Source organism: Protomyctophum parallelum (assembly GCF_964188405.1).
Source record: "Protomyctophum parallelum genome assembly, chromosome: 2".
Lineage (NCBI taxonomy): Eukaryota > Metazoa > Chordata > Actinopteri > Myctophiformes > Myctophidae > Protomyctophum > Protomyctophum parallelum.
The window spans coordinates 58,873,104-58,885,635 of record NC_139699.1 but is presented as its reverse complement, the minus strand read 5'-3'; the positions used below and the strand labels follow the sequence as shown (position 1 = coordinate 58,885,635).

At 40.7% G+C, this 12,532-nt stretch overlaps 1 protein-coding gene across 1 annotated transcript; it reads left to right on the top strand.

Moving 5' to 3' along the window:
* The first annotated feature begins 2,390 nt into the window (after positions 1–2,390).
* got2b (glutamic-oxaloacetic transaminase 2b, mitochondrial) lies at positions 2,391–12,305 on the top strand. The gene is made up of 10 exons (XM_083759429.1): positions 2,391–2,528; positions 5,952–6,108; positions 6,605–6,733; positions 7,045–7,104; positions 7,215–7,376; positions 7,483–7,587; positions 7,762–7,912; positions 9,144–9,309; positions 9,436–9,586; positions 11,005–12,305. Exons 1-10 carry the CDS (start codon positions 2,446–2,448, stop codon positions 11,125–11,127), a joined length of 1,287 nt encoding a protein of 428 aa, XP_083615555.1. The 5' UTR covers positions 2,391–2,445; the 3' UTR covers positions 11,128–12,305.
* The last annotated feature ends 227 nt before the right edge of the window (positions 12,306–12,532 follow it).

Sequence of the window (12,532 nt, the reverse complement as noted above, 5' to 3'; positions counted from 1 at the left end):
CTCCCACCGACTCCCACTTTCCATAAAAAAGTAAAATGTTATTGAACCATGAGATAATGAGATTTCCCAGAGGAAATGGGAGGAAACGGCCTTTATTAAGGCAGTTTTATAGAGACCGTCCCTTTTACAACAGAGAGCCTGGGTCTTTTGCTCTGTTTAATAACAAAATTGTATTATTTTAATGAATTGATACACATTGACTTTGACAGGCTGGAATGGCTTAGGGTTGACGACAGAGTACAGCATCTTGCGTCTTGTCCACAAGATTTGATACACCACTAAGATACCCCTGTACCTGTCTAATGAAGTCCACATCCACAACACCAGACAGAGCTCAACAAACCATGTGCAACCCTGATTTGGCACAAACAAGGGACTAAATTAATTTCGCTCCTATGCCACCAAAATGTGGAACGCCCTACCAACGGTCATTATCCAACAGGCCTTTTGGCCCCAGGCCCAGGGGCCTCTGAGCTAGGGGTGCCCCTGAGCTTCAGCCTCTGTGTGACCGCGTTGCTGTCACAATGGAGGGCTCAGAGGGGCCCCCAAAAAATGAAAAGTAAATAACCGTTATTAACTTATTACCTTTGAACCTTTTGCCATTAATGGGCTTATCATGTCAATAAAATAACACCAAATGTCCTAAACCAGTGGTTTTCAACTGATTGTGAATGAGGGACCGCCACCCTGACTTAGAATCAACCTGGGGACCACTGTTGTGTTGGGTGGGGATATGGCCTAAGATTAGTGCTTTTGTATCACTTTATGCATCCCATGTGTATACAACATCCCACTGTGTTTCAACTCCCAACCAATGGTCCATTGACTAATAATTTCCTAATAATAATGACTCATCCAGACATTCCGGTGAACTTCCCCCTCTTGAGATTTTAACTCCCTTTTTCTGTTGAATTTCTTGACCTCACCTCCTACTTGTCAGTAAATGACTGCATGGACGGTCATCAATGTCACCAGGTCATTCAGTTCACTGTTTCTCAACTAGTAGAAAGAAAATGTAAAAAACAATCTACAAATCCTACATTACTAAATGCATGGTCGGGTCAGGGACCACATGCAATACCTCCACGGACGACCTGTTGAAAACCCCTGTCCTAAACCATCATAATTATTATGATACATGTTATTGCAAGTGTTTAAAGAACCCTCAGTTTATCCATAAGGCTTCCAGAGGGAGTTCTCCAAAAACAAGGGGGGGCCCTTTGCATGTTGGTGGCCCAGGGGTCCTTTGTCTCTAGTTCCGCCTATGCGGTCATTAAGACATGTGAATCCCTTGACTCCTTCAAAACTGCTATCAAAGGGCACCTATGGACGGCTGCAATTCGAAACTGGCCCCCATAAAATCTGAATCCCCCACCCACCCCTTTTTACCTCCCTTATGATGATGATTTCCTGTTTTTTGGCTATATAGAAGTGTATATTTGTATGTCTCTAAATGTTATGATGAATTGAACAAGGTGGACCCTCTGGTAAACAAGTGTAGTGCTTTATTGGTCGACCACTCACAGTTGACAGTTTTTGTATTGAGTTGTGCTTGAATTGTACTGTAATTCTGCAAACTGTTAATACATACTTCAACCAATCAATCAATCAAATTGATTGTGTAGGCTAGTGGGCTACATGGACATAGGATTGATACTGCATTGGCATCCTTGGTGTGGTTTGTGAAATTGGTGCTGATGTGCTTTTTAGAACCATTGTAAAGTAAACTCAGGTAGTCCTAAATTAATTATTTACAATTTTGAGGTATTTGTACTTTTGAATACTTTTGCAGGTATCTATTATTATTACAAAACATACGTACAGTAAGTCAGTAACCACTTCAGCTATATTTCGGTCATTTGAAAATAGGATAGCCGCTCTACAAGCTCACATGTGTCGCATGATCGCATCATAATGCATTGTATAAGTAAAAGAATGTGTAACTTTTCACCACTGCCTGTTGATAGTATTCAATCAATCAATCAATCCCCACCCCACCCCTTATTTTTTCCCATACTGCACATTTTTTTTAACTTTCTTTATATGATCATTTCCTGTTTTCCTAATAGAAGTGTATATTTGTACATCTTTAAATGTTCTGATTAATTGAAAATGGAGGACCCTGATGATGTAAAGTCTAGTGCTTTTCGGTTTCGTCCTCAAAAGTAGCAGTTTTTGTATTGACTTGTGCTTTCGTTTGAAATGTACCCATTGTACATACTGTGAAATAAAAATGTAAATCAATCAAACAATCAATCAATCATATTGTAGTCACACGGGCTCGCGCCATAGAGGATAGAGGCTCGCGCACGTTTTGCCTTTGACGCAAACACCACGTGACCAGAACGTGGCTACGTCACGTAGCGTGCTGCTTAGTGCGTGCCCTTTACATCAGGTCCGTCCGCTCGTTCTCCACAGTCTGACTGTGTATGTGTTGCAACAACCATGGCCCTCCTCAAGTCCAGCAAGGTGATCTTCTGCGTCGGGAACATCTCCCCGTCCCTGGGAGCTCTGTCCACCCGCAACAGGTACCGTGCCTCCCGCAATGTCCTTTTAAAAATAACCCATCCTTCGTTCGTCGGGCGTTTGTCAGTCAGTCTGTCACCATTCATTCATGAATGTGTCGCTCGGAGTCGGTCAGGTCAGAGCCATGTAATAGAATCTAAGGCTCTGGGTCAGGTGTTCCTGCTGCTGCTTGTCGGTGTTTAGTAGCTTCTTCTACAAGGAGTTGTAACACTGACCTACAAGCTCACAGCGCGTCGCGTCCAGGATGCGCTGTGAGCTTGTAGGTCTGCTAAGCTAACGTTTAGCTAGTATAGCTCTTATGATACTCGACAGACCGGCCAGCGAGCTTCACTGAGGCTGAGCCTCCTCTGTTTTGCACCTCGGTTAACCCAGTAGCTATAGTAGCTAATACACCTCGGTTAGGTTAACCAAGTAGCTAATATAGCTAATGCAGATAGCGGTCAAACGGACACCCACAGGCCTACATTCAGCTGTCTTTATGCATCTATTGTTGAACGACTGCTACTAGATCTGAATAATGATACTTTACACGCTGCTGTCTCCTCAGATTTTTATCTTCATTTAGGCTAAATCGGTGCAGTCACAAAGTTATTTTACGTAACATTTCCGTGGGTAGTATTTCCTCTTCAGGGTCGCAATGAATCGCGGCGTTCGCCTGTTTGATCCAAGCGACGTCCCGTAGTTGTGGAATTTAGCACAAGATAATTGGTTATCGTGATCTTGACTTTGGTCGTCGATTGGTTCGAATCTAGACCCGAGGACTGTGATTGGTTCGAGTCTAGACCCGAGGACTGTGTTCTGTCATCCATGGCTGTCATCACCCATCAGTGTGTCCTTTCGCGTTCTCTTTGGAGGGCAAATACTTTGCAGTGATGGTCGTTTTTACTGCAGTTGTTTTTACAGGAAAATAATGTATGAATGGTTAAGTTGGCTTGGATCAAGACTATCATAGATGTATTTGTCAGACACTCAATAAAATGCATCGATGATGGGCTTGATCCAGGGCTAGAGTCTGCATCTGTTGCATTCAAACTGGCATAGAATACATATTTGGCGGTTGGCTTTCAAATTCTGAATTTAAATTTACAATAAACAAGGCCTATAGTTCTTTGACCAAAATCAACAGTAGGCCATTCTTATTAAGTAGGGCCATTGAACCCTGGCACTGGGACCTTGATGTCAGTTTCTGATGTTTGCAAGTTCAGACGTTCAAAGGTTTTGTGTGCATGCACACAAGTGCTTTGGACAAGTGAAGGTTTTCTGTATCTGTGCTCAACAGTGAGTACAGATATCTAATCTATATATGGCTAAGCTATATTATTAATACAGTCGGCCATTGTCTTCTCAATCAGTTCAGCAGTTCAAGCTAAGAGTTATTCACAAAAATAATAATGCAACTTATAAACATTCAACCTTATTCGTTATCTGTCTGGTTGTCTGTGCCTCTGGCAGTACTTTGATAGCTTTAGGTCTAATTTTAGCTCCAAGCTGTCTTCAGTGAGTGCATGAAATGTCATTTCAAATGTCATTTTACATTCAACATAATTTAGTCTACATTTATCAAGCAAATGTGATTGTGACACAATTCGCCCATTACCAAAAGCTGTTGAAAGGAAAGGGGACTTTCACATAGTTATTGGTTTCCGTCTAGAAGAAAATAAATGCATTGTAGATGCACAAAATAAAATGGTTTATGATTGGTCATTTATAGCAGTTCAATTAGCTGTGAGATTAAAAAATGTCTCTCTGCAACAGCCTACAGGTGATGACACGGAGTGGGTGACATTGAACAAAACAATTAAATATTCTTAGTTCATGCATGGGCTTTACGTGTGTGTGTGTGTGTGTGTGTGTGTGTACATATATTATATAGTTCCATGACTTGAATGAGACATTGAGACTGACCTTATGAACATTGTATCTTACCAACAATGTATGCACATTGTCTCCTGTAATGTCCAAGCCTGTTAACTCTAATCCACTAGTACAACTAGGACCACTGTTTAGCTGATTAGCTTTGTGTAGCCTTAGCCTGGTGTCATGTGAAAGAGGTTTACTATAAGATTTGACATATAACTTAAACGTGAAGACACACATTTTCAATATTCAAGGTTTGTTATTGATTTAAATTACAATGCATCTGGGATGATGACAATTATGTCCATAAATGGCAATTTAATTGTTGGCGCTAGACATTGACTCCGTGCTGCAGATTTACCAGAATAATTACCTGGAAGTAACTAACATTTAAGCCATATTGAACTTGAGTTGGTGGTCTCAGACTGGGATATGAGAATGGCTAATTAGGTTGGCATGCTCCAACGGGACGAGTTAAAGGGGTATTTCACTTGAATAGATTTTAAGATATTTATGTGCAACATGCATGCGTGGAATGGACCATTAAGTCTATTCTGCATCAAACTCCACAGACTTATTGGAAACAAAGATCCCTGCATCTCATGACTGATATTGCCCTTCTAATGAATGTGTCGACCTTCATTCTTTTATTAGTTATTTAATTGTTAAACATTAACATTGGAAAAAAATACCCATCTTTCTTTTAGCGCAAGTTCACATACCGTTAACGGCTTGCTCTCGCACATCAGTCTGCTAAATTTGCCAGCGTTCTGTATATTCTGTCTCAAATTGATAGTGGACAATGACCAGTGTCCAGTTCAATGACCAAAAACTAAGTTTCCTTCAACCTCAGACAATTTCAACATTCTTTTCCACAGGTATGCCCAGTTCCCACTTCAGAAGTTGTGCAATGATGCACAACCTTGATTTCAACAATGTGTAATGATGCGCAACCTTGATTTCAACATTAAACTGCCTGAGGCTACTTTGTGCATTTGTAATGGAAATCAACAGCATGACATGTGAAATGACTAATCGAAAAATGGTCAAAACATAAACTTAGAGGTCAATGTCAGTCATCAGAAGCTGAAACAGGGATATGTGTTTGCAATTGGGCTCATATAGGATTAAAATGTCAAATTAATATAGGGTTAAGGACGGATCATATTTAATATTGAAGCAAGAAACCTAAAACTGTCTGTGCAGTGACTGCACACAGAAGCCAGAGTACAAGAGAATAAAGCCAGAAGTGTTATAAACTAAGTGAAATATCCCTTAAGTGCAATCAGTGTTGGAGATGAGCTGTATAGATTGCTAGAATTATTAATACAATTTCCTGTGAATTGGAGTGAAATTAGTTTTCTCCTTCACATGCTTTTCCTATTTCTGTCTTTTCTGGTTTAAGAGTTTATTTATAGTGCAGTGAGTGCACACTATTTACATCTCACTCTTGACCCTGCCTCATCACCCATGACCCTCCCTTGACCCTCCTATGATCCCTCCCTGCCACACGCTCTTATTATCCAATGTGTGTCTTTTTACCATTCACTTATTGGGCTTCCTTGCAGCTCATGGTGGGGTGGAGTGCAGATGGGCCCCCCAGATCCCATCCTGGGAGTGAGTGAGGCTTTCAAGAAAGACACCAACCCCAAGAAGATGAACTTGGGTGTTGGGGCGTACAGAGACGACAATGGCAAGCCCTTCGTGCTCAGTTGTGTCCGCAAGGTAAAGTGGTCTCTCTCTCTCTATCCCCAAAGGTGTAACCCCCACCGCAAGGGGCAAATCATTACTCTATAAGCCATATCTCCAAAACTGGTGGGTCAAACTGAACAACCAATATGTCAGTTTGACGCTATGATTCCCTGCTTTCATTTGACGCAAAAGTCCAGTCAGTCAAATTTGGTCACATATATTCCACTATGGAGTATAAGATTAAGTGCAAGATTTGTGATGTTTTTAGGTTTAGGGGTGTTGCACGTCTGTATGTTTCTCATTGGTTAATTATTGCACTGTCATCCTTACCTCGGCTGCTATAGCAGTGGATCTTAGGCCTACGGCACACATGTTATTGGGGGAATTTCTTTACTAAATCACCATAAGGGTGTACAGTTATTTTATGCTTGTAGCAAATACAATTAACTTGAATTAAGAAGCTATTGTGTATTCAAAAGGAATCAACATGCTTCTTTCTGTAACCTTGCATTTTGAATTTTCCTTATAGGCAGAGGCTCTGATTGCAGCTAAGCAGATGGATAAGGAGTACCTCGGGATTGGTGGTCTGGGGGAATTTACCAAAGTGTGTGCCCAGCTTGCTTTTGGAGATAATCATGAGGTCTTGAAGAGTGGCAGAGTAAGTAGTTTGTTTTTAGCCGCTTTACTCATGATCAGTGGCTGGCAGCCTGGCACTGGTGGCCCGTCAATAGAGGGCGCTAGTGCGCTGCACCACCACTAGATCTTTATTTAATAGCCTATGAGTACAAAAAAGTGTACCTTAGTACTTTTTTACATATTCTTTCTCATACCATTAGCTATATATGTATTTCACAAATGAATAATTATAGCCATGACCTATCAAAAATAAACTAGGGTGATAATGTCTTAATTTTAAGTACTTAATATCATGGTAAAGCCACTACAGCAATCATTCTCTTCCATGTACAGAGCATCACTGTCCAAACCATCTCAGGAACCGGATCTCTTCGCATCGGAGCCAACTTCCTGGTTTGGACCTTTTTTTTTTCTTTTTCATTCTTCTCCGTTATACATGTTTATTTAATAATGTAGGTTGAGGGTTGGATGGATTAGTCATTAAATCCTTTCCTTTGTTCCAGTCTCGTTTCCATGGTGGGCCTCGTGATGTGTACCTGCCCAAGCCTTCCTGGGGTAACCACACGCCCATCTTCAAGGACGCTGGCATGCAGCTCAAAGCATACAGATATTACGATCCTTCCACCTGTGGCTTTGACTTCAAAGGGGCACTTGATGATATTTCGGTATGTGAAGAGATGGGTATTCAGGGGTTTAAGAATGACTTGAAAAGATGTAAAATTGAGGTGGTGAACTGTGTGATTGAAGCATTAATTGATTTTTATTCCACAGCAAATCCCAGAAAAGAGTGTGATCCTGCTGCATGCATGTGCCCACAACCCTACTGGTGTGGACCCCAGGCCAGAACAATGGAAAGAGCTCTCTGACATGATTAAGGTGAGAATGCACTAACTCTCCTTAAACTTTTGTTGCTACACAGTAGTGCACCTTGTCAAAGTCAGGACTTGGAGTACAACCAAGATTAAAACAAGTTAGTTGTGAAAACAAGTTATTTCACATTAGTTGTTAATTGCCTGGTTTCTTCACTCTTTCACCCTTTTCACTTCTAAGAAACGGGACCTGCTGGTGTTCTTTGACATGGCCTACCAAGGCTTCGCCAGTGGAGACATCGATAAAGACGCCTGGGCTGTACGTTACTTCATTGAACAGGGTCACAACGTCGTTCTCTCTCAGTCCTTTGCAAAGAATATGGGTCTCTATGGTCAGTACACAATCATGATAATAAACTTAATCTAGCACCAAAACAAAAGTTACAAGTATAGAGCACCGAAGTCTGACGTCACTTTCAGTAGAGGGCGTCAGTCCCCAGGTTCATGTATTTGTTTAGTTGCATTGAAATCGCCATAGGAGGATTTTTAGATTGCTTCATATAAGAACTGTGTTTGAAAAATGAACATGTCATCCCGGCCGCTTCACTCATATGGATATGAAGAATCAACTGACTGAGAGAAAACGCTAATGTTGCTGCTACTGAATTAGTTACATTTTCGCTAGAAGCAGACTGTATCATATATGAGTGACTGACTGTTGCAAACGATACAGAGACACCTCCCTGACAATAACGCCGAGACAGCTTGTTTATTTTTGGACCACAACGCTTATAGTAGACGATATTAAGATCACCCCATGTTATTCTCCATAGAGAAAGTATTTCCGCGAACCAGGGGAATCGAAGGGATGAGCGAGTTACGTCAGGACTTCGGTGCTCTATAGAGAACTGAGTGACTCCACTCAACCGGGGTTTAAGTAGTTGAAGAAACTGTATAAATTACCTATACTCTCCAAAGAGCGAAAGGGTTTAAGTCATTCTTGTTACACAACTAATGGCTATCATGGTAAACCTAAACCTCCTTTGTTCTTTTTGTGTGTTGACATGGGACATTGCTCAACAAACAGTCAATGCAGGATTGTTCAGAAGTGGAAAGAGTAAACACTAAAAATCTTTCAAATTGAACTACTCAAAACTAAAAGTATGTGAGAAGTTTGGACTAAAAATCATTATATGCATGTTCAGTGCTTATAGGAATGCACAGTTGCGTTCTCCTCAACTGCTGCATAGCAAAATAAACTATTATTTCTGTTCCGTTTGACACCATGTACCCATCATTAAAATGCCATCAGATGGAACACATGACACCTTGACCAGTGGATTTGGGGAGATTTATTTCTTTAGCCTTACTGCCACCTACTGGTGTGAATGATAAATTGAAAGTGTGTGCTACTATACCATTCACAAGTTGTCATCAAGTAGATAAAATGACTAAAAGACAGTTGTTAAAATTGTGTATTAATGTAATATCTTGTGTACTGTGTAACAGTGGCTCATTTACAGGCCAACATTGGCAAATGCATAATATTAAATGATTTATTTACGGCAGAAATACTTTTGCTTAGATCAGAAGTTGTTTGACACCATGTGTTTTTATAAACAGGTGAGCGTGTTGGAGGGTTCACGGTTGTGTGCAAGGATGCAGAGGAGACCAAGAGGGTTGAGTCTCAACTTAAGATTCTTATCAGACCCATTTACTCAAATCCACCAATGAATGGTGCCAGAATCGCAGCAACCATCCTTAACACACCAGAACTGCGTTCACTGTGGTATGTCTTTAGAATTTGTTTGTGTGTGAGAAATTGGGATGTACATATAGTCTAAGCACAGATCTTGTTTATATGTCATAACATTATCGTAAGTAACTACAATCATTTTACTTTTCTTTCAAACAGGTTGGAGGAGGTTCATGACATGGCCAATCGCATCATCGTGATGAGGGAAAAGCTGGAGGCTGGCCTGAAGAAGGAGGGCTCCAGCCACAACTGGCAGCACGTTATCGATCAGATTGGCATGTTCTGCTTCACAGGCCTTAAACCTGAACAGGTACATGGATGTGTATATTCTTTACAGGGTGTGTCCACTTGAGCAGTAGTGTCCCCATTTGGGGAGGGGGAAGAGTTTGGTCTTGAATTTTGATGGCAAAAGTAGCAGAGTTCTGGGGGAGCTCGGTCAAATAAGTACGTAGGGTGTATGTTTTTAATTTGTTTAATTTTCTTCTGCTAATCCTAGATAGAATTGGGTGTGAAGAATCATGAAGGGACAGTCTGTTATTATCTTGTTCTGTAACAAAATCCCATGAGTTTACATTGGAATTTCAATTGCTTAAAGCTGCAATATGTAACTGCTATGTCTTACAACCTGCGTCCCCCATGCTAGTGCTGACATTTCTACTGCTGAGCTATGACAAGGTTCAAGGTTGTTTATTAGTGTCCCCGAAGGGCAAAAGGTTTTACAGTTTAAGGCTTGAAACACATATACATACATTAATCAAACCAAACTTATTGCTGCTGGTCGCAAGCGTGCGCTGCGCCCGGCCTACTTGCATCTTCAGAAGTGGAGACAGAGACAGAGCACATTTTAAATGGCGGACATATTGCTCTTTGAGCTTCCTGCAATAGGCTTTCCCAAAGGTAGAATACCAGTTCCAGTTCAGCTTTGCTTGCTTGGTGCAGCAGATAAAAAAAGATTGAGAGACACCCACATGCCATTTGTTATTCATCCATTTATCAATTGTCTGTCTTGACAAAATACACATACACACGCATGCAGGTATTGATCCCTAAGATCAATTTAACCCAAGCCTGATTCTACAAATCAGGGAGCCACCCCCACGTCGCTATTTTGAAAGAATGAAAGGGCACATAATGTGAATAATCCAAGCTTTAGTTTAACAGAAAAAAAACTCTTTGGGGCTATAAAATGGCCATAGCCGTCATCACAAATGTGATGAAGTCAGCACATTTGGGCTATGGCCAAACTAGGGGGGTCTATGGCCAAACTAGGGGGTTTTCATGATTCTGAATCCATTCCAAGCATTAGTTTTGCACGAAAAACACTCCTTGGTTGAAAAAACCCAAATTGTCCTTTAACCCATTCTGAACGGGCACCCATTTTGGTGTCAGCATCATGTTATGCTTTAGCTATTTAAAAATAGCAGATCTACAAGCTCATATCGCGCCACCGAGTGGCGCGATACGAGCTTGTAGGTCTGCTATTTTTTGAAAAATCGAAGAACGACTGACATTTTTTAGAATCTGATCTCAGGTCAGAATGGGTTCATCGGACCAGTGTGTGTCCAGTGGAAACCTCGTATGAATCTGATCTCAGGTCAGAATGGGTTAAGATCTACAGAAAGAGAATTGCCATGAGCAGAGTACGGTCATTCCATTGTGACTGTAATGTACTGGTATGCACACTGTATGTGCTGCTGCTGACCATTATGACCATAAATCCTATTGTAGGTTGAGCGCCTGACGAAGGAGTTCTCGGTGTACATGACCAAGGATGGCAGGATTTCCATGGCTGGTGTTACTTCGGGCAACGTGGGATACTTGGCACAAGGAATCCACGCAGTCACCAAGTAGAGAGGATCACATGCTGTAGGAGAGACGACATCAAAGCAACTATATTCTATAAGAGGAGCTCCGTGTGTCAATTCTAATTTGTCTCCATTTTCCTTTCATTCCATCCTAGAGAAAGAGCTGGATGTTGGGTTTGACATTTTATTGATTGGATTTCGTCATGAGTTCAACTTTGACCAGTGAGTCTCTAGCATTGGGGTTATTGTTAAACAGTTTGTTTCTTTTTAGTTTCCAAACACACATCTATCTTCCTGCTGGAGAGAACTATGTCAAAGTTTGTAAAAACAACTTGCCTCACTACTGACCTAAGGGCTGATATCTGAGGACCTTGTCTGTGCTTATTTATTATTTGGACACATTCTGGTTGCATTTTAGATTGTTCTTCTCATAGCTTTATTTGTCTGCTGTGGGCAATTGTGATCTTCATGTATGTCGCCAGGTTTTCCTCCTTGAAGCTGACAACATTATATTAAAATCTCATAGCACTTTATTGGAGATATGGCATTTTGTCGGTTTCAGTAGAATAACACTCTACAGTGTGTGTATATACTAACACAGTCCCTAAACCTAAAGTGTTGAGCTTTGCTTGCTTATCAACCAACAAGCACAATCAGTCAATCAATCTGGAACCAACATGATGAATTATTGACTGGCCACTGTCTCTTAATTATCGTATCCTCTGTCTCTTAATTATCGTATCCTTGCTCTATCTTGTCTTCCCTGTATGCAGTATTTGTCCTGTAGGAATATTTTGCATTTCAATGTAGTTGGTTGCTTGTGTGACAGACAGCAGTAAGTCAGTTCTCTTCAATCAATGTCCCTTCCCTTGCAACACGAGCACTAGTCATGAGACTTCTAACAAGGTTTAGAGATGGATGGTTCCTTTGCACAATTTCTAGACGCAACTTTTTTCATGCCCTAAAAAATCCAAACACCCAACTTGATTTCTTTCCATATTTGAACATTGTACTGAACACCTGATATGGGGGAAATAAAAAATGCATCTGGTTCTCATTTAAGGATGTTACCACTCATAACATATTGGCCTCATTAAGAAATTTACAGATTATTGAGGGATAAATGTCCAAACGATGTTTCCCCCGCAATGAAAAGTCAGTGAATAATGGGTCACTGGTCATGTACTTAACCCTGAACAAACAATAAATCAATTCTAGAAGAAATTAGAATGTGGTTTTTTTTCTCCCCTCATGCCGATTATCTTTTAAATGTAATGTAAACGATAAACAAGTGTTCTAAAAAGCAATCAAATTGCAATGCCCTGTAATTCTACCATTTTTTTACTGAGACCTGATTTTGTGTAACTGCATAAACAACTAATGCATCGATTTTTGATGAATTGAACAATGTGGACCCTGTTGTAAATGAGTGTAATGCTTAATTGGGTCGT